This window comes from Papio anubis, chromosome 14 (assembly GCF_008728515.1).
Source record: "Papio anubis isolate 15944 chromosome 14, Panubis1.0, whole genome shotgun sequence".
In the NCBI taxonomy this organism is placed as follows: Eukaryota; Metazoa; Chordata; class Mammalia; order Primates; family Cercopithecidae; genus Papio; species Papio anubis.
Genome location: NC_044989.1, coordinates 25,413,243 through 25,435,773, shown reverse-complemented (window position 1 = coordinate 25,435,773; position 22,531 = coordinate 25,413,243). Strand labels below are relative to the sequence as shown.

Here is a 22,531-nt window from a genome sequence, read left to right as displayed (position 1 = left end):
TCAGTGTTAACTTTTTTTTTTAAACATGCAAACAAGTGACTGCTGTACCTATAGTCATGTGATCATATTTTATGAACAGCAACTTGGAACACTGTATATATGTGAACAGGGTTCAGTACATTTTATTCCTCATTTTCAGATACACAGTAGACTCAACAGCAGGAGTTCTGGGTTGGATTCTGACAGCCAAATTCCCTCTTTTCCCAATCCTTTGCCCATGACTGTGATGTCCACGGTCCTCTAACACTTTTCCTCTCCTTCTTCTCACCCCCAGGAGGTCTTAAACTTCAAATTCTGCCATTTCTACCTCTTATTCCTTGATGTCCTGGGTATTAGAGTATAAAAGGGAGCAGCCTATCTGAGCCACAAGTTTGAAGATGGCCTACCAAGCACATTCACTGTTCTCTGCTGATGGAGTGGGAAGGATTGAGGTGGTTGGTAGTATATGCAAATAAATGGCATATTCAGAGCAGTTGGGTCTTTGGCATGTTGAGTATCTTCTTGCTAGAGCATTAGCCTGGTACAATTTCTGGACCAATTAGAAAACCGACAACTCCAGAATAACTCCCTACCTTTTTACTGGAATCTCGAATGCTTTTAAGTAGGGCCATGACTTTTCTTTATGCAGTTAGACATAAAAAGCCCAAAATTAAGTTGCCTTGGAGAAACTGAACTTTAAAATAGTAAAAATGCCCAGTGGCATAGTTTATTAAAAGCACATCACTTTTTCTTTTAGTGGAAAATAAATTGGAAGTTCTATGTAAGAGATAAAATAAATCTGTATGGAATGTGATGTTTGGAGCGTGAGGAAGGTACCACAGGGAAGCCCAGAGAAAAGGCTCTGTCAGCCTCAACTGAGTACTGAAAGCTACATGGAGTGGTGTGCAAACATATTTTTATTTCACCTAATGGCATTTAGGTCCTCCTTTACAGTGAGGAGGTTTGGGGAGTTGCTGTTACTTTCACGTGATAGTATTCTGATTCCTGCATGAGTCTTTCATGATTTATAAATAGTTACATGTTGCAAATAGCATTTTTCTATTGAATATCCTTTTTTGGGTACATTGCAGGTGAGTTTACACCTGAGATGCAGGTGAGAATTCGACAAGAGATTGAGAAGGAGAAAAAGGTGGAGCCATGGAAAGAACAATTCTTTGAAAGCTACTATGGGCAGAGGTAATATTAAGACAGGTTCTATAAACCAAATGTTAATTCCTGTATATATGTCATGTAGTGCTTTATCTCATTACCCTCACAGAAATTCTAGGCCCCAGTTTCCTCCTCCTCCTTTTTTTTTTTTTGTCTCACTGATTCTTCTGTAGGAAGAAGTTTTTTCTTTTTTTTTTTTTTTTGAGACGGAGTCTGGCTCTGTCGCCCAGGCTGTAGTGCAGTGGCCGGATCTCAGCTCACTGCAAGCTCCGCCTCCCGGGTTTACGCCATTCTCCTGCCTCAGCCTCCCGAGTAGCTGGGACTACAGGCGCCCGCCACCTCGCCCGGCTAGTTTTTTGTATTTTGTAGTAGAGACAGGGTTTCACCGTGTTAGCCAGGATGGTCTCGATCTCCTGAGCTCATGATCCGCCCGTCTCGGCCTCCCAAAGTGCTGGGATTACAGGCTTGAGCCACCGCGCCTGGCCTGAAGAAGTTTTTTCTTATTATGAATCACAGATTCACATAATTAGATTACTCATAATCCTTTACCCTTAAAACTGTCATTGTAGGTGAAATGGCTTCTTTAAAAATAATTTTTTTAGCCGGGCACAGTGGCTCACGCCTATAATCCCAGCACTTTGGGAGGCCGAGGCGGACTGATCACCTGAGGGCTGGAGTTTGAGACCAGCCTGACCAACATGGTGAAACCCTGTCTTTACTAAAAAAATACAAAATTAGTTGGGCGTGGAGAATTACTTGAACCTGGGAGGCGGAGGTTGCCATGAGCCAGGATTGCGCCATTGCACTCCAGCCTGGTGGGCAAAAAGAGCAAAATTCTGTCTCAAAAAAAAATACAATACATTTAAAAACAAAAAAACCTTGAATTAAGAGTCCCTTTCTTTGAAAAGATTGGCTTTTCTTCTGGTTACTTTATAAGATAGAAGAATACTGAAGTTCATTTTTTGTTTTTTTTTTGAGACAGAGTTTCATTCTTGTCGCCCAGGCTGGAGTACAGTGGCGCAATCTCAGACTCACTGCAACCTCCACCTCCTGGGTTCATGCAATTCTCCTGCCTCAGCCTCCCCAGTCTCTGGGATTACAGACATGTACCACCACACCTGGCAAATTTTGAATTTTTAGTGGAGTTGGGGTTTTACCATGTTGGCCAGGCCGGTCTAGAACTCCTGACCTCAGGTGATCTGCCCTCCTCAGCCTCCCAAAGTGCTGGGATTACAGGTGTGAGCCACCACTCCCAGTCAGAATGCTGAGGTTCTGTCCACTTTTTATAGTAGTTAATTATCCCAGAATGTAGCTATCCAGAATCACTAAGGAATCTTAGGAATTCTTTAATGTGGACTATTAGAATCAACCTGTAATTAAACAACCTGTCCTCTGTAAAAGGCACTCTGGGAGATGTACATAGCTGAATAAAGATATAAATTATGTTTAAAAGAGACTGTAGCCTAAATCAGTTTTTTCCCCTCAACAAAAGGTCCAACAATGAAACTGTAATAGGACATTTAAATAGATGGTAAGGGAGATGTTTTGTTTGAAATAGGATTGAACACCTGGACTCCTACTTGTTAGTCTCCCTTCCTTCTGCACACCAGTGGCAGCTCTTAAGGAGACCTGTAACCACAGCTTGAAAACTAAGTGCTCGTTTTCCTTGTCTCCAAGTAGTAGTTATCCATCTCCTTCACAGTCATTTAGGAAATATTCCTATTGAGATTAAGAGTTCCATAAACTATGGCCGGGTGCGGTGGCTCACACCTCTATCCCAGTGCTTTGGGAGGCCGAGGTGGGTGGATCACTTGAGCCCAGGAATTCGAGACCAACTTGGGCAACATGGCAAAATACATCTCTACAAAAAATACCAAAAAATTAGCTGGGTGTAGTGGTGCGCTCCTGTAGACCCAGGCTCAGGTGGAAGAATCGCTTAAACCTGGGAGGCGGAGGTTGCAGTGGCCAAGATTACACCACTGCACTCCAGCCTGGGTGACGAAGCGAGACCCTGTCTCAAAAAAGAGTTCTATAAGCTGATTTTTCTACATTTTTGGTATGAGCATTGAGTTATAGAAGTGATGTTTTGTACATTTAGACTGTTATTGCAGGTAGCAGTAATTCTATAAATATTTGTTCATTCCCTCCTTTTTTTTTCTTTTTTTCTTTCTTTTTTTTTTTTTTAAAGACAGGGTTTCACTCTGTCCCCCAGGCTGGAGTGCAGTGGTACAATCATGGTTTACTGTAGCCTTAACCTCCTGGGCTTAGGCAGTCCTTCCACCTCAGCCTCCCGATAGCTGGGACTACAGGTGCATGCCACCACACCCAGCTAGTTACTGTATTTTTTGTAGAGGTGGGGTTTTGCCCTGTTGCACAGGCTGATCTGAAACTCCCGTGTTCAAGCGATCTGCCCACCTCCCAAAGTGCTGGGATTATAGGCATGAGTCACTGTGCCTGGCCCATCTCTCCTTCTTAAGCAGATAGAGCATTACAACAGTTCATGGGTCTTTCTATTGTCAACTGTTACTTTCTGTCAGCATTTATAGAAAGACTGTTTTTTATTATTGCCCAGTTTTGTCCCTAGTCATCCCATCTCAGAAGCACTCTTCAAAGTCACCAAAGAAGGCTCATTGATTTTACATGTTGTACAATATTCTAAAACATTAAGAAGAGTCACTAATGACCTTTACAGATTAGCCCAGCTCTTAGCCAAGCCACATTATGGGAAGCTCATTGGAACTGTACCCTCAGAATATCTTAGAGACACTCGATCTCAGAATTTTAGAGCTAAACCAAGTGGGATTTAAATGGGCTTTCCAAAAACTCAGCTATAATTCTCAGCCTCTATAGAACATTGACAGCCAGCTGTCTCCTCAGGTCCTCTTAGATTTTTTGGGCCAGGGTTTGCACAGATATTGCAGAGAAGAGTTGATCACAATCCCAGGGTGGAAGAGTCTTGGGCTTCCTTCAGTTCCCTTACAGGTAGTCTATGCTGCATGCCTCCAGACAATGTGGCCCCTTTATAAGCAGAAGTAATAATAATAACTGCCATTACTGAGCTTTCATTATGTGTTAGGTAAGTACTTTATATGGATTAACTTAATTATCATAGCAACACTATGAAGTAATTAAACCTAGTGAACAGTTGAAGAAACTGAAGTAAAGAAGGCTGGTCATCTACTTAATATCACAGGGATGGTAGGTATCAGAGCCAGAATTTGAATCCAGGCACTCTGACTCCAGAGCTTTCACTACTAATGATAGTGAAGATAATACATGAAGAATACTTGCTGTCTCTGGGGTTTTCCTAGGCATTGTCATCTTCCATTATCTCTAGTGTTTTTTGGGGTTTTTTTTTTGTTTTTTTGAGACAGAGTCTCTCTCTGTCGCCCAGGCTGGAGTGCAGTGGCACGATCTCAGCTCACTGCAACCTCCGCCTCCCGGGTTCATGCCATTTTCCTGCCTCAGCCTCCCAAGTAGCTGGGACTACAGGTGCCCACCACCATGCCTGGCTGATTTTTTGAATTTTTAGTAGAGACGGGGTTTCATCGTGTTAGCCAGGAGGGACTCAATCGCCTGACCTCGTGATCCACTTGCCTCGGCCTCCCAAAGTGCTGGGATTACAGGCGTGAGCCACCACGCCCGGCCCCATTATCTCTATTAATGAATGCTTTCAACAATATGGGCTATTTCTCAACTAGAATATTTCTTTTTCCCCCTTTTTAGTTCTGGCCTGAGCCTTGAAGATTCTAAGAAATTGACAGCTTCTCCCAGCGATCCCAAAGTAAAGAAAACCCCAGCTGAACAACCAAAATCAATGCCTGTGTCAGAGGCCTCTCTTATCAGAATAGTTCCAGTAGTCCCCCAGTCAGAGTGTAAAGAAGAAGCGTTGCAAATGTCATCACCAGGCAGAAGAGAAGAGTGTGAAAGCCAAGGTGAAGTGCAGCCGAACTTCTCCACATCTACAGAGCCCCTGCTTTCCTCAGCTTTCAATACACATGAGTTTAGCAGCATTCTTCCCATCAAGTGCCCACAGGATGAGGATCTCTTGGAGCAGAAGCCAGTCGCCTTTGCTGAACAGGAATCTGGGAAGAATCATCTCACCACAGCTTGTAATTATAACAAAAGTGAAAGCCAAGAATCTTTAGTTACATCGCCAAGCAAACCCAAGAGTCCTGGGGTTGAAAAACCAATAACGAAGCCCACAGCAGAAGCAGGTCCACAAGAGACCACTGTGAAAGAACCTCTAACAACTCTTGTTGATCAGAACCCAGAAAGCCTCAAGAGGAAGTCTTCCCTTACCCAAGAAGAGGCCCCTGTGAGCTGGGAGAAGAGGCCACGTGTCACTGAGAATCGCCAGCACCAGCAGCCATTTCAGGTCTCACCACAGCCCTTTCTCAGTAGAGGGGACAGAGTCCAGGTGCGAAAAGTACCACCTCTCAAGGTAAGAGAATGGAGAGAATTGAAAAGGAGAGATGGTGTGAACCCTATGTTTTTGGTCATACCTACTAAATTTCAAGTAATTTGTGGTAGTTCTTAATGCAGAAGCAGTTGGATATATTTGGTAAGTATGTAACTATGGCCTTACACAAATAAAATGACAGATGGGCATTTAGAACTGCAGTCCTACATACAGGTCTTTACTGGTGTTTGCATAAGGAAGGTACCTGGGCATCTAATGTAAACCAGCCCCATTCTCACTACTCGAGCTCAGAGGCAACTGATCTCAGAATCTTAGAGTTAGACCAAATAGAATTTAAATGGACTTCCAAAAAGTTAGTTATAATTCTCAGCCTCTGTAGAACATTGACAGCCAGCTATCCTACTGTCTCCTCAGGACCTCTTAGATTTTTTGGGCCAGGATTTGCACAGATATTGCAGAGAAGAGTTGATCACAATCCCAGGGTGGAAGAATCTTGGGCTTCCTTCAGTTCCTTTACAGGGAGTCTGTGATGCATGCCTCCAGACAATGTGGCCCCTTTGTAAGCAGAAGTATTAACAATAACCAGCATTATTGAGTTTAAGACAGTTATGGAAATCTTATAACCGTCATGGAAATTATTGTCTGATATGACAAAATAAGAAATATGAGACTAAGCATGAGGAGACTATTGGTGTAATCAAAGGATCCTATCTCTGTACCAAGAGTACAAAGATTTTTTAGTTTACTTTGGCCCTTTTCTTGCTACCATAACTGACTTTATGTTCTGTGAATCAGGAACTACGTTTAGCTCCCTCCTATTAAAGGAAATATGTGTGGCTATCCTCTGTCACTACTGGTTACTTGAGGGACACTAGTAAGATGGAATAGTCTTGATAAGCTCTACTGCTTAGCATGTGATTAACTTCCAGTTAGCCGTATATTGCTGCATGTCAAATCTTCCAAATTCTTCTAGGCAGTATCTTTGACTATCTTAATATATAATGCCCTTTAAAACCCAAACACATTTTTACTTCTGATCTTAAAGGTTTATTAATACTTTGGCTTTTGCTTAATATCAGCTTGCAGTTCATTCATTTAATAAATAGTTTATTTTTCTTGCCAAGGAATTGAAGAGCCAAGGCACTGGATATTACTCATTAGGATGTAAATGGAAAAATAAGCCTAGTAAAGGTACTTTTCCCCCCCTTTTAGTTTAACTTAGGTGAACCAAAATTAGTCCTGTCAGGAAGTATTCCTTGGAAAGATTCACTTACTAGAACTTGACCCATTCTCATTGTATTTTTTTTATTTTTATTTTTTATTTTTTTAAAATGGAGTCTTGTTCTGTGGTCCAGGCTGGAGTGCAGTGGCACAATCTTGGCTCACTGCAGTCTCCGCCTCCCAGGTTCAAGGGATTCTCCTGCCTCAGCAGCCTCCTGAGTAGCTGGGATTACAAGCATGCACCTGGCTAATTTTTGTAATTTTATTTTTTAGTAGAGATGGGTTTTCACCATGTTGACCAGTGGTCCCTTAGACCCTATCTCAAAAACTCCTGACCTCAAGTCATCTGTCCTCCTCTGCCTCCCAAAGTGCTGGGATTACAGGCATGGGCCACCATCTGTACTTCTTATTACTTTTTTATTCATTGCTTGTTTTTTTCCCCCCTCAAGATGAAGTCTTGCTCTGTCACCCAGGCTGGAGTGCAGTGACGCAGTCTCGGCTCACTGCAGCCTTCGCCTACTGGATTCAAGGAATTCTCCTTTCTCAGCCTCCCAAGTAGCTGGGATTATAGGCGTAAGCCACGACCCCCAACTAATTTTTGTATGTTTACAAATAATTAAAATAATTATTTGTAGAGGGGTTTCACCATGTTGGCCAGGCTGGTCTTGAACTCCTGACCTCAAGATCCACCCGCCTCAGCCTCCCAAAGTGCTAGTGTTGTAGGTGTGAGCCACCGCGCCCGGCCAGTTCATTGCTCTTTAAGATTGGTGATTTTAGCATTTAAGAATCTATGGGGGTTTTTTCTTTTCTTTCTTTTTTTTTTTTCCTACCATTAACATGCATTGCCAGAGATTCTGATTTTTGTTTTAATCACTTTTACTATTCTTTTTTATAAAAATATTAGAAACTTTTTTTTTAATGTCATTCACAGCTTATCTCCAGACCTGAGAGCTGAGTAACTGTTTAGGTTTTGCTATAAATGTTGCTAAGACCCATCATTTCTATTTCCTCACCTGTAAACAGGCTGGGTTACATCATATTCTGTCTGCTTTCTGCTAGTCCAGAGGGATTACACAGAAACTTTAATCCACTGTGACCAAGTTAATATAATTTTACTTTTTTCCATTCTTTTCCTTTCTTCTCCCTCTTCATCTCCCTCAAAAAAGACTTTTCCAGAAGTGTCTTTAGTAACTCTCTTCCCTTAGACCCTATCCAAATAGTGCTTTCTTAGACAAAGCTTAATGTAATTTATAACAGAACAAAACCTTTTAAACGAAATTTAAGTAGAAAACAAAATTCACAAGGTAGTAGTAGAAAACAAAATTTGCAATGTAGTATAAATGTTACAACTTAGTTACAACTTTTATATACATACATATGTATATAAAAATTATATACACACAATGCACATTATATGTTTTACATTCCATATACAGTCAGCCCTCTGTATCAGCAAGTTCCACATCCTCAAGGTTAATTCTATATTATCAACCAACCACCTAGCAAAAATATTTGGAAAAGAATACAAATGTAAAAATACAGTATAACAATTTATATAACATTTACATTATGTTAGGTGTTATAAGTAATCTAGAGGTGACTTAAAATATATGGGAGGATATGTGGAGGTTATCTGCAAATACTATGCCATTTTATATAAAAGACTTGAGCATCCTCAGATTTTGATATCCTCCAGGGTCCTAGAACCAATCCCCCATGGATACCAAGGGATGACTGTACACTTAAAAAGAAAAGGATTGAATCTCTCTGCTCTCCCAAGGTAGGACTTCTCAGTAAATTAAATTGTTATCAGTGCCTGGACAACTTTGAGTGGTTTTGCACTTAAAAAGAAGATATGATTTATTCTGCATAATCAGGTATTAGGGCTATTTACATAAGTAACTGAAACTTATTTTTAGATACTGAAACCTTTCATTTTAACCACTTTTAATGGTTCTTATTTGATTTCAACATGTTATTAATGATTGTGTTATTATGATACCATGTATTATGCTAGGTATAGTGTTACTCTCAAGAGTGTTCTTATGTAAAGTTGTTTGTCCCTATATAAGTTCCCCTAAACACCTTTCTTGTATTTACTTTTTTAGTTTTATCTTTTTTTTTTTTTTTCATTTTTTCCCTGCAGTTTCTTTCATATGATATAAATAAAGGACAATAACTGCTGCTTTCTTACCGTAGGCAGCCTCTAAAATACTATGTGCTGAGTAAATATGCTATCTAGGCTTGTTCGAATTGGATGTGAAATAGATTTAGCTCTTAGAGAGATTAAGTAGATTTCTTGATGTAAGACATATACTCTGTGACACCTGTTATGAGGTCCCATGGCTCTAACTTTGGAATTATAGAGAATCAATTTTTGAGGATTACTGACCTTTTGAGAAATTAGTATTGCAAATAGTGAAAAATGTTTAGTGACTTTATTGTTCTTAATTTAAGAACATTAAGAAAAATGGCATGCATTTTCTTAGGGTTTAGTGGGTTAATTTTTTTTAATTAAATGCTTTAGAACATCTTAACAGTTATTTGCTCCTTTAAACTCAACCAGTTACTAGAACGGTGCACATCTTGATGCATTATTAGTAACTCTAATAGCTTTCAAAGTATTGTTCAGGACAGAAGGCAGATTTGTTTCAGACATGATGATTTTATTGTATGAAAATCATTGGTTTTGCCAGGCATGGTGGCTCACGCCTGTAATCCCAGCACTTTGGGAGGCCGAGGTGCGTGGATCACTTGAAGTCAGGAGTTCGAGACCATCCTGGCCAACATGGTGAAACCCCATCTCTACTAAAAATACAAAAAATTAGCTGGCCGTGGTGGCGGGCACCTGTAATCCCAGCTACTCGGGAGGGTGAGCCACAAGAATCACTTGAACCCGGGACGCAGAGATTACAGTGAGCTGAGATTGTGCCACTGCACTCCAGCCTGGGGGACAGAGTGAGACTCTGTCTCAAAAAAAAAAAGAAGAAGAAAATCAATGGTTTCAAACCTGATAGACATCAGAATCTCACAAGTAGCTTTTTAGAAACACCTTTTTTTGTTTGTTTGTTTGAGCTGGAGTCTCCCTCAGGAGTTACCACAGGCCAGACTTTTTCAGGCTAGGTGCAGTGGCTCATGCCTGTAATCCGAGCACTTTGGGAGGCCAAGGCAGGTGTATCACATGAGGTCAGGAGTTCAAGAGTAGCCTGACCAACATGGTCAGCCTGACCAACCCCATCTCTACTGAAAATACAAAAGTTAGCCAGACGTGTGGCCCACACCTGTAATCCCAGCTACTCGGGTAGCAGAGGCACAAGAATCACTTGAATCCAGGAGACTGAGGTTGCAGTGAGCTGAGATCGCACCACTGCACTCCAGTCTGGGTGACAGAGCAAGACCTTGTCTAAAAAAAAAAAAAATTCTTTTAATTAAAAAAAAAAAAATTCCTAGGTCCTGGGGACTCTAATTTGTAATTTTTGGGATAGGACCCAGAGCATATATATTTTTAAAAGGTTGCACAAGTAAATATAATACCAGTCAGAGATGAGAATGGCTGGTAAACATTATGTACATACTCCTTTATGTGTGTGGGCATGGTGGGGCTCCTATGGATCGCACATTGTCTTCCTTCCAGTGCTATCTAGAAGCCTGTGTAATTTGAGATAATCCAGCCCAAGTGTGTGTGTGTGTGTGTGTGTGTGTGTGTGTGTGTGTGTGTGTGTATGTAGAACAGAAAAGAGCAAGTATTTTCCCCCTGGACCTTGGTGGTAAAGCTAAGAACTAAAAGACAGTAGTGGTATGGGTGGCTGGCTTACTTGCTTTTCTCTCCTTTCTCAAACATAAATACACTTTTTAAAAATGCAAATGCCCTAGAAAGCTTTGCATCATGATAAGCACTTGTGATAGTGACATTAGGAGGGAGTTGAGATAGGAAAAGAGGTGTGGGGATTTGGGGTGAGAGTGGAAGCAGTTGTCTTTGGCACCAATAGAAAAAGCAGATGTAAGGACCCTAGAGACAAACTAGTGTTACTTTCTCCAAAGTTTGGCCTCTCGGCCATAGACCACCCATGTTTGTCACAGGTACTGTAGTGTTCATCTGTTTTTAAAATGTGAGGGCTAATGAAGTTTTGTTATTCTTAGAAATGAAAACTAAGCTCTGTTGTTTTTTCCCCTCTACTTCTTTCAGATCCCGGTCTCCAGAATCTCCCCCATGCCGTTTCATCCATCGCAGGTCTCTCCCAGGGCTCGTTTTCCAGTCTCCATCACTAGTCCTAACAGAACAGGAGCCAGAACTCTTGCAGACATCAAAGCAAAAGCTCAACTGGTCAAAGCACAGAGGGCAGCAGCTGCCGCTGCCGCCGCAGCTGCTGCAGCCGCCTCAGTTGGAGGGACCATTCCAGGACCTGGCCCAGGGGGTGGACAGGGTCCAGGAGAGGGTGGTGAAGGGCAGACTGCTAGAGGAGGCAGTCCAGGCTCAGACAGAGTCAGTGAAACTGGAAAGGGCCCCACACTGGAACTGGCAGGAACTGGAAGCAGGGGAGGTACGAGAGAGCTTTTACCCTGTGGTCCAGAGACTCAGCCCCAGTCTGAGACCAAGACCACCCCAGGCCAGGCACAGCCTCATAGTGTCTCTGGAGCACAACTACAGCAAACCCCCCCAGTGCCTCCAACACCTGCCATCAGTGGAGCATGCACAAGTGTCCCATCACCAGCCCACATAGAGAAATTGAATAATGAAAAACTGAACCCCACCAGGGCAACAGCCACAGTGGCCTCTCTCAGCCATCCACAAGGGCCCAGTAGTTGCAGACAGGAGAAAGCACCTTCTCCAACAGGTCCTGCTCTAATCTCAGGTGCCTCACCTGTTCATTTTGCAGCTGACGGCACAGTTGAGCTCAAAGCAGGTCCTAGTAAGAATATACCTAACCCTTCAGCCTCATCAAAGACAGATGCTAGTGTGCCAGTGGCTGTAACTCCCTCCCCTTTAACATCTTTATTGACCACAGCCACTTTAGAAAAGCTTCCTGTACCGCAGGTCAGTGCAACTACAGCACCTGCTGGATCAGCTCCACCCTCGAGCACTTTGCCAGCAGCTTCTAGCCTTAAAACCCCAGGAACTTCTTTAAACATGAATGGACCCACTTTAAGACCAACCTCTAGTATTCCTGCTAATAATCCTTTAGTGACTCAGCTGCTTCAAGGCAAAGATGTTCCCATGGAGCAAATTCTGCCTAAACCTCTCACCAAAGTTGAAATGAAAATGGTTCCACTGACTACTCAAGAGGAAAGGGGGATGGGAGTGCTCATAGGTACCAACACAACAGAAAATAGCACCAGAGAGGAAGTTAATGAGAGACAGTCCCATCCAGCTACACAGCAGCAGCTGGGCAAAACCTTGCAAAGTAAGCAGCTCCCCCAGGTTCCAAGGCCCCTTCAGCTCTTTTCAGCTAAGGAGCTGAGGGACTCCAGTGCTGACACACACCAATACCAAGAAGGACTAAGTAAAGCAACCCAAGATCAGATCCTTCAGACTCTCATTCAGAGGGTTCGGAGGCAGAATCTTCTCTCAGTTGTGCCGCCCTCGCAGTTCAACTTCGCTCACTCAGGTTTCCAGCTGGAAGACATCTCCACAAGCCAGAGGTTCATGCTGGGTTTTGCTGGCAGAAGGACATCCAAACCTGCAATGGCAGGGCACTACTTACTGAATATTTCTACCTACGGCCGGGGCTCAGAGAGCTTTAGGAGGACCCATTCTGTAAACCCTGAAGACCGTTTTTGTCTAAGCAGCCCCACTGAAGCCTTGAAAATGGGATATACAGACTGTAAAAATGCAACAGGAGAGAGTAGCAGCAGCAAAGAAGATGACACTGATGAGGAAAGTACTGGTGATGAGCAGGAATCTGTCATGGTGAAAGAGGAGCCCCAGGTTTCCCAGAGTGCTGGCAAGGGTGACACAAGTTCAGCACCCCACAGCAGGGAAACTGTATCTACCAGTGATTGCTTAGCTAGCAAGAATGTGAAGCCTGAGATACCAGTGAATGAGCAAACCACTTTAAGTAAGGAGAATTACCTGTTCCCTAGAGGCCAGACATTTGATGAAAAGACCTTAGCCAGAGATTTAATTCAGGCAGCACAGAAGCAGATGGCTCATGCAGTGAGAGGTAAGACAATCCGTAGCAGCCCCGAGCTTTTCAATTCTACTGTTCTTCCTCTGCCTGCAGACAGCCCCACCCACCAGCCCCTACTCCTTCCACCCCTGCAAACCCCGAAGTTGTATGGAAGCCCCACCCAGATAGGGCCAAGCTACAGAGGCATGATCAATGTCTCCACCTCATCTGACATGGACCATAACTCTGCTATACCAGGTAGCCAGGTATCTAGCAATGTAGGTGATGTCATGTCATTTTCAGTGACCGTCACTACCATCCCTGCTAGCCAAGCTATGAATCCCAGCAGCCATGGCCAGACCATTCCTGTTCAGGCCTTCCCTGAGGAGAACAGCATAGAGGGCACGCCTTCGAAATGTTACTGCCGCTTGAAAGCCATGATCATGTGCAAAGGCTGTGGCGCTTTCTGCCATGATGATTGCATTGGCCCCTCCAAACTGTGCGTCTCCTGCCTTGTTGTTCGGTAATGAGACTAGAAAGAGATACACTGTAAAGGAGGGGGAAGGGAAGGGTTGACCAGTTGGGTTTTTTGCATCCTTTTGGAATCACAGAAATAAACAAGTAGGTTTCAGTTGTCTTCAGAGACAAATGTTACTTAATCAGGAATACAAAGTACAGATCTTTTACATTTTAGAGGAAGAGCACCTTGTATAGTAAGTCTAAGTCAAGCAAGACTTTGTGAATTTGTGACAAGTTTGCACTTACAAAATCATGTAAATATGTCACATTTTGTTTAACATTTTTCCAAGTGTTTAGGTAATAATGTGTTACTTTGAATTCAGATTTATGTTCTACTACTTGTGACTGAGAAAAGTTTAATGCCAGCATGGTAAAAGGAAGCTGTCTCCCTCTGACATTTCCTAGGAAGCTAGGAAAAGGAAAGTGAAGGAATGGTCTAAAGAAATGGCCATTCACACTGATTTTGTCTGGACAGTCTGGCCGCAGCTTGTTCATAGATTATTCAGCCTTTGCAGGACTTGGATTCAGGGTTTTACTCAGTCCCTTTACCTTAGGTGTAATCTTAAATTGAAATTTTTGGTAAGGAATTCATTTCACAGGTAGTGTTTCAGACTCAGAAAGCCCTGACTTGGTTCTTGGCTTCCATGGTCTAGTACTGTTGCCAAGCAGTCTGCTTGGAATTTGTGGATCCCTGCTGTTCCCTGATCCCACCCCCTGCCCTGAGACAGTGAATGTAGTCCGTGAAGGGAGTGCCTCTCTGGGACCCCGTGTGTTGTTACAGGCTGTGCAGTGCAACAGTTCCAGCAAAAATACCCTATCCCGGCACTTAGTCATTCGTGGTAACTAACAATTTTGAACTACTAATATAAAATGAACAGAAAAGTGTTAGTGATTGGGTGATTTGAGCTATATCTTGTTGAGCAAGGGGAGTGAAACCATAGAAACTGTTAAATTGAACGTGAAGAACTTTGGAAAACAATTTTGACACTAGAACAAGGTCACCTCTCTTTTCCTCTTCTCTCCCAACCTATTAACCTAGTGCTTGATAGTCAGCTGTTGTTGCAGGTAGAAAAGCTCACCAATGCCACATTTGTTCATTCTGTTCAACCTGCTTTGATCTCCCAGGCATCTGAACAGGATGAAATCATCTTATATCTTACTTTACGCACATACACAATACAAGACACTTTTCCTGTTTTAGAAAATATAGGCCTTGTTTGGATTACTGCTGTCTGAGCACTAGAAATTTCTAATGCAAAGGGGCCTCAGTGAATGGCTAAGGGAACAACTGGAAAAGAAGGAAAATGAGCCCTAAAGGTTTTTTGGTTGGTTGTTTTAGTTTCTTTTTCTTTCTTGTTTCCTTTTTTGTTTTTAAATCCTTCTCTAGTGACTGAAGAATTTGTGAGTACATAATATTTAGGTCATGGTTAAGGAACATTAAACCTGCAGTTTAACAGAATTTTGTATTAAATGGGGGTGTGTCAGTTTGCATCATTTGCATATTGATTTCAAGTCTCCTGATTTGGAATGTGTGAAGTACAAATGTTAATGCAACATAGTACAGTTGTATTTGTCCTTCATATTTAGGATGTGATATTTATAAAATGCAGAACAGATTAAACTTGTTAAGTCACGTTCCAGATTAGGAGAAAATAGGCAATAATAATCTCTGTTTTGCCCCCATTCTACTACCTACCCCTGCCCACCCCACCCCCACATCACACACTCTTTAATGCTTTCCCACAGCCCCTGCTCCGTCCCATAAGAAACTCACTTCACTGTTTTTCACTTTTCACTTCTGGCTTTTTTGTGGCCCAAGGCCAGTATAGGATTAATATCTGTGTTCCAGCTTCAGTCAGTACAATATGTCTGTCCATCTTTCCCCCTTTCTTCCAGCACACACACACAGCTAAGAGATAAGAAGGCTGCAAGGATTGGGGTATATATATATATATATATATATAAGGAGTATATCTTGAAGCCAAGAACCGGTAGAAAACAGAAATAATGGTTCTCCCAAACGTTCAGTACCTTGGGCAATCCAATAAGGGTTTAAAGAAATCTGTTGCTGAGTATAACTCTCCCTGCCCTACCCCATCACTCCTCCTTAGTGCCAGGGCTGAGGGCTGGTCAGCGTGCTGAAAGAGGTTGAGAGTTTTGGAATTGACTCCATGCTAAATGTCAGTTACCAATTTGGATTGATGAAAGTGATTTTTCTGCTTTACCCCTTTCCTGTCAGAAAGGTTTTCCTCTGTGCTTCCCTTAACTTAAGGATGAACAGACTATAACTAGGAAAGGAGGAAAGGTATCAGGGATTTTTAAGTCCGTTTAGAGAGCAAACCATATTGTGCCTCTTCATCTTGACCCCGGCTCTTCTAGATAGGTCCTAAACATTGCTGTTCACCAGATTATCTTAACAAATAATACTCAACTAAATATTTGCATTTAGGAATACTCCTAAAACAGATACTGCCAACTAGATACACTGCCTCAATCTTGACCAGACAAGAGAACAGTTAAATTCTCTTAGTTGGGTAGTAACTTGAATATCAATCTATTTATCAGTTTGTTTCAACACAGAAGTTTCAAGTGGAAAGCCATTCATCTTAAAAGCTGAACAGAAAAATTTAAAAAAAAAACACACATTACAATCTGGCCTTTTAGAAAATGAACCAGTAGAAACAAAACCTTTAAATTATTAGTATGGTACTCCAGCAGCACCTTTAAAGCAATCTTTACCTTAGTTTTTGACTCGTTTTACCTTTCAACCCGATCTGAAAAGTTTTAATAAATGCTGAGCTTATTCTTAGGGTATGACCTGGCATTATTTCCAGTGACTAGTCAGGCATTATGCCTGATGCATACGCCTCCCGTGCACCCCTCTCCAGCCTTCAGATGTCCTCCACTGCAGGTCACTCCAGGAGATAGCATTAATAATATAGCCTCAGTCTTGTTTATAAAGATTCTAAGTTGTTTAGTAAAGAAGTCTCCCTGAATCTTAAATAATTTTGAAGAATTAGAATTCTCCATCCTATTAAACAGAAAGTAAAGCCAAATAGCCTGGAGTTGTTTGTCCTACTTCTGTTCCATAACCCCTATGCTCAAGATACTGAAGCTCTCTGTGGTATTTCGTGTAACATTTCTAAGAATAAGAGCTGACAAATGGGAAACTTTTCTCGGGGTGGAGAGAGCATACTTATTGGGCTGTGAAGGCATACAGATGTACATGTTTTAGAGCTTATCTCAGATTTAAATAGCCAAAGGAAGACCTCATTGCCTTCCAGGTGAAGGTGCAAAGTCATACATATTAATGACCTGACAGTTAACATTCTGTTGTTTATTATTGCCTTTCTCCACCTTAGAGAGCCGTAAATAACTCTGTGGTGAAGTGATTTGCTGTTATGGGGGTGAGGAGTTGGTGGGGGCTTCTCTGGTCATTACACTGCTTTTTATTTCTAGAACTCACTATCAGTGAGCAGTGCCAGAGTGTTTTCTCTTTGACCTAGAGGTTTCACATCATAGCGAGGAGGGAAAAGTCTCCCCATCTCATTACAACAGTGTGCTACGTAAGTAACTTGGCCAAGGGTAGTTTTCAGCTAAATTTATAGAATAGTCCAAAGAGACTTTGAGAAACATGGTGATAGGCAGGGGCCTTTCCTACCATGTTTCGATACCTACACACCTATTGAAAGAGAACAGTAGGTAAAACATTTCCTAAAGTTGAAGCAATAGCTTCGTAGATTCTTGGTTACTTTATTTTTTTTAATGCTTTACATTTGATACAACTATTGAAGATCAATTTTAAAAATAGCTTTCCAGTAATATATTTTAAGTAATATATATTTTAATATCTGTAAAAAGTGACAGTGGAAGACTTTGAATTTCTCATATATGGTATGTTTGATGTAGGACCTCTCTGTTAAGGCACAAATTATTTCAAAGGAAGTTACTCTAAAGACACTCAGATTATTTCAGAAAAATGCAATAAGGGGAATAGTTTTGGGGTTTATTTTTTATTTTAAAAGAAAATTGACTTATTTACCACAAGCTATTTTTTTCCCTTCTGGCTATAAGGTTTGTACAGACTGGTTTGGTAAATGCTAAACTTTTGTGTCTTTTGCCTTTTTAAAGGAATTGTTAACATTGGAATTGAGGGTATGTACAGAGAAGTTGGTGTCAACACCATTTAAAAAGTCATATTTTGCCGGGCGCGGTGGCTCACGCCTGTAATCCCAGCACTTTGGGAGGCCGAGGCGGGCGGATCACAAGGTCAGGAGATCGAGACCACGGTGAAACCCCGTCTCTATTAAAAATACAAAAAATTAGCCGGGCGCGGTTGTGGGCGCCTGTAGTCCCAGCTACTCGGGAGGCTGAGGCAGGAGAATGGCGTGAACCCGGGAGGCGGAGCTTGCAGTGAGCCGAGATTGCGCCACTGCACTCCAGCCTGGGGCACAGAGCGAGACTCTGTCTCAAAAAAAAAAAAAAAAAAAAAAAAAAAAAAAAAAAAAAAAGTCATATTTTTTCACAAATATAGAAAATCATTTTACATAAGAATTTTAAGTATTTGCAATAAATATATGTATATAGATTGTATGTATTCCTATATTCTTATTTTTCATTTTATTATTAAGTAAAAGATCATTAAAAGTGAAAATAAAAACCTTGGAGTTTTTTGGTGAATCTTGAGGTTTGACGTACATCTGAGAGTGGCATGGGTAAGGGTCCTCTGTTACTACCTTATACTACTGTGGGATGGTTCCCACAGATTGTATGGAAGAGAGTAAAATGAGGAACTTGATGATAAATCAGGGTAGTGTATTTCTTTTGGAATTTAAGTAAAACTGATTAAATTTTCCTTATCTGTCTGTCTCCATGTTTTCTCCCTTAATCTGTTTTGTCTCCTAACCCCCTAACATTACTGGAAAAGTGAAGAAATGCAGTGCAGCCTCTTTATTAATGTGCCCATTGTTTGCTTCTAAATCAAAGAATGGTAAGGAAATCTCTCGGAGAAAAAAATAAGTTTTCCTTTCTCCACAGTGGTTAATTCATTAGCAGACATTTACTGCCACCACCACTTTCCAGGCCTTAGCGGTGTGTGAAGAAATAGTCTCTTGAAGATGATAGAAAAAATTTTTTTTCCGTTTCCCAGTTCTCTCAGAAGTGAGTTTCATAGCCAGTCATGTCCTTCCTGCCTGTCTAATCTGGAGATGTCAAAGAGCTAGGAGAATAGTGTGAAGAGAAACACCTGTGCCTTGATTAGGTTCTATTTGAGCATTTGACACTTGAATTTTGAACTCCCCTGTGTCAGGAAGGGTAGCTATGGAAATGAGGTCTGAGCCACTTGGTAGGAGAGGTTGTCTATAAGCCCATACCGAGACTGCTGTCTAATCCATGAGAACTCATTTTGTGGCTGCAAAGTAAATACTTGATTTTAGGATATGATAGGAGCAAAATGGTGCCTACATCATCTTCATAAAGAAAAGTAACCTATTTTTAAACAAGTGAATAATACATCAAATCATTGATGACCTAGAAGAAAAATTGTTAAGGTCAGATTTTCAAGAATGTATCTTGATGACCCATAAAACTGACTTTATTGTAGTTCGCTGGTTCCCATAATTGCCCAGCTGTGGTTATTTTCACTGTAAAGAAAAAATACATTTTGGAAGTTAATGTAAGGATACATTGGCTTTTTTCTTTACATTGGCTTTTTAAAAGACAGTTTTTATTTTTCAAATACTGGAATGTCAAATATCTGGGTTGTCCCAAGATGTTGGAGATAGATAATTCAGCCTTCCAAGAGAAAAGCAGTCTAGATCTTAGCTGAAAATGTGCTATTTCTAAAGGAAACTTCTTAAGTCTCAGGGAACATCAGCATCTTCATAATTTCCATATATAATAAGAATGAAGGTAAAATATTTAAATGTGTACAAACTAATCCATAATGACCATTTACAAAGATTGACTCCCCATTTCTGGTACATATTTATCATTATTTAGATGGGTCTCCTATCTCATGGGAAGATAAATTTATATTCAGGTGATGACATGGGTGCCTGCAAGTAGAGTTGGTCTGCCCCTGAGGGAGAAAGAGCAACATACCAGAAGACAAGACACCTTCAACTTGGATCCCCAGCTACCCTTTCTTTATTTACTTCACAGAGTCAGAAACCTGTGTTCATAGCTTCTGAGATTGCTTGACCTCAACTGGTCTGTAGAAGTCTAACTGTTTATGTACAAGTCATGTTATTTACTAATTCAAATATTTATAGAGCACCTACTGTGTGCTAAGCACTACTAAAGTGCTGGTTATGCAAAGGTAAGCAAAAAGTCATGTAAATTGCAGAAAGGTTTTCCTAAAGTAGTGACTATACAGCATGTTTCTAGTTCTAGGCTCAAGGAGTAATAATGCTACCTTTTTCCCAAGATACGTTGAAAATGTAAATGAGTTATGAAATGGAAGTGTTTGAGACACTGGACACAGCAGTGGCACATACATGAAGAAAGAAGGTCCCTAGATGAAAAAAGTGTGGAAATGAGCCATCTTAATAAAATGCACTTTTTTTGAGAACTATTGTTGGAATAGCTAAAGTTGTCTATAGAAATTTTAAGAAATCTCTAACATCTAAATTAGAAGCAGGCCAACAGCAGTCTCTGTCAGTAGTTAATTTAGGTCAGTAAGTTAGTGTTTTGTTAAACCCTTTCAAATACAGTTGGGTAAATAACGCAGCTTTCCTGTCACTATTCAAACCTAAAAGAAGCTAAAGGGACTTTTTCTTAAAACACGATTTTCATCTTATAGATGATAAGTAGCTATCTCTTCATTTGGAATTGTTGCATCCCAGTTTTTCTCCATAATGGATAAAATTACTTTCATGTCCTTTTCTAATGTTGTAGAAGTGGCTTTTCCTTTTTTGTCTTAAGTCACAACTTGAATTAAAAAGGGCTTCAGCAGGACTCTAGCACTTTTCAAAGAAGAATTTGGTGTATTCCACTATGTAATGTAGTTTCAACTCTGTCCGGGAACCAGGAGGATGAGCGTCCTCCATTTTCCTAATACTTGGTAACCTTTAACAATAGATTGGGTTGTTTTTGTTGTTTTTCATAGAGACCATATAGACTCTACTTCCATGTAACTTTCTGCCTTAACCTAAAAAGGGATTCCCTGAAAGGAGATCTTGTAACAGGAAGGAAAAGCGAAACCAGGAAAAGAGCCAGAAATGATCAACTTGGAACTGGGCTGTGGCTAAATAGTGGGTTTTCCTGAAGAGTAACTTCCACCTCGCTTTTCGTGCTGCTTCCAACCCAAAAGAACCTAAAGGGAATTTTTAAAAATCCTGATTTTCTTCTTAATTGTAAAACCTAGAGGATGCCTTAGGGAGAAGAAAGATAACCTGGAGTTTGGTTTTAAATGGATTTAAGTAAACTTTGAATTAAGTAGCTTATTCCATTTTTGAGAGATTTCCTTTTAAGATTTTAGATTCACTTAATGTAATGTTGAATTGCCATGAGTGTAACCTGTAGTTTGATTTGAGACATTCTGTGGGATAAGGAATAGTTTTCTGTTGAACTGTGGTGGCTTTTGCCACTAATCAGGATTAGTGCACCTCTGTCTGTTAAGTGAAATGGAACTTGGCTTCCTAAACACTATATTAGACCAACTTGAGTCTATACTTTTATTAAGTTTAATCAGGGATTCTCAAAATATTTAAATATTTAAGATTCAAATTAGCCCAATTAGAAAGCAATGCATTGTTACCAAAATATCTGAAGATACTTTAGAACTATTTTACACACAGCTTATGTCTTTCCTATGGAAAGTATCATACATAAAATTTTACATTCTTTTAAAAAACAGAATCTAATGTCTTCAGATACCTAGAGCTTGGAAATTTAATAGAGCTGGGCTTTGACCCTAAGTCAGTAGTTCTTTTCATTTTAGGTTTTCAGGCATGTTTCAGTATGGAGACTTCTTCAGTAGTGACTCCAGCTTCACCTACCTATAATCACTTTGCACACATTTTAAGTTAATCAGATGCTTCCAGAGTCTTGGATTGGTTACCCTTTTGTTAGATAAGGAGACAAATTCCAGGTTGGGGCAAACATCTTAATTTGTTCTCTAAGAATGTACTGATTAAAGAGCAAGTTCTCAGAGAATTCACAAAATTTCTAGAATTCGTGAAAGATCTAGAGAACATATCAAATGAAACTCTAGAAATTTGGGGGAAAAAAAACTTAGCTGTAAGTGCTTTGACCTATTTTTTTTTTTTTAAACCTGTCTTAATTCTATGACTGCATCGCACCCTTCACCAGCACCAAGAGAAGTCGGAATGGAAGAAATGACCCTATGTAATTCTTACTCACTTAAAATCTTTGTGCGCATAGGCCTTAGCACTTTGACAAATAAACTCTGCCTTTTAGCGTCTCACTATCGTCTTTTTTTCCTCTCACTTTTAGGCTGTTCTTTCCTTGGTCGTATAAAAAATACCTTCTTCAAAGTTGAATGTATAATGTTTCTGCACATGGACAAACCGTATTTTACTGACTCATTCTATGTTGAATAAAGGCATACAGTTTTACTCTAGCGACTGGGCCTTTTCTTTTCCAAAGAAAGCAGACACCATGTGGAATGGCTTACCTGCTTGTTATCTAGTCCTCTGTGCACAGCTGTCCCTGGGTCCTAACTAAAGTTGGTACTACAGAGAGTGCTAATCTTGTCAGAAAACAAAGGGGGTTTAAGAATTCAACATGAACTAGACGAAGTGTATATCTTTCAGAAATGAAAAAGGAAACCCATACTACAAAGCTGCAGTAATCACAAAGGTGTGGTCCTGGCATAAAGACAGACATGTAAACCAATGGAATACAATAGGCCAGAAATGACTGCTCAGATACCTGGTCAAGTGATTTTCAACGTAAGTGCCAAGCTCAGTCAATGGGGAAGGGACAGTCTTCAACAAGTGGTGTTGGGAAAATGTGATATCCACATGCAAAAGAATGAAGTTGGACCCTTACACAATATACAAAAATTAACTCGGGGAAAATTATAAAAGTCTTAGAAGAAAATGGACAGTTTCACAATTGGATTTGACAATGATTTCTTGAATGTTAT

The 22,531-nt window shown here is 40.7% G+C and overlaps 1 protein-coding gene across 7 annotated transcripts in view; it reads left to right on the top strand.

The window, feature by feature from the left end:
• ASXL2 (ASXL transcriptional regulator 2) overlaps window positions 1–22,003 on the top strand; it is a 156,783-nt gene extending 134,780 nt beyond the window's left edge. For 4 of the 7 annotated variants that reach the window (XM_031655008.1, XM_031655007.1, XM_031655010.1 and 1 more), the window contains 4 exons: window positions 1,071–1,176; window positions 4,876–5,593; window positions 8,490–8,573; window positions 10,980–16,475. In XM_031655008.1, coding sequence (XP_031510868.1) covers window positions 1,071–1,176; window positions 4,876–5,593; window positions 8,490–8,573; window positions 10,980–13,427 — 3,356 coding nt within the window. In that variant the 3' untranslated portion in view covers window positions 13,428–16,475. Of the gene's footprint in view, window positions 1–1,070; window positions 1,177–4,875; window positions 5,594–8,489; window positions 8,574–10,979; window positions 16,476–21,876 lie in introns of those variants that run through there. The other 3 variants (XM_031655009.1, XM_009183819.4, XM_003908363.5) reach the window with 3 other exon arrangements.
• The last annotated feature ends 528 nt before the right edge of the window (window positions 22,004–22,531 follow it).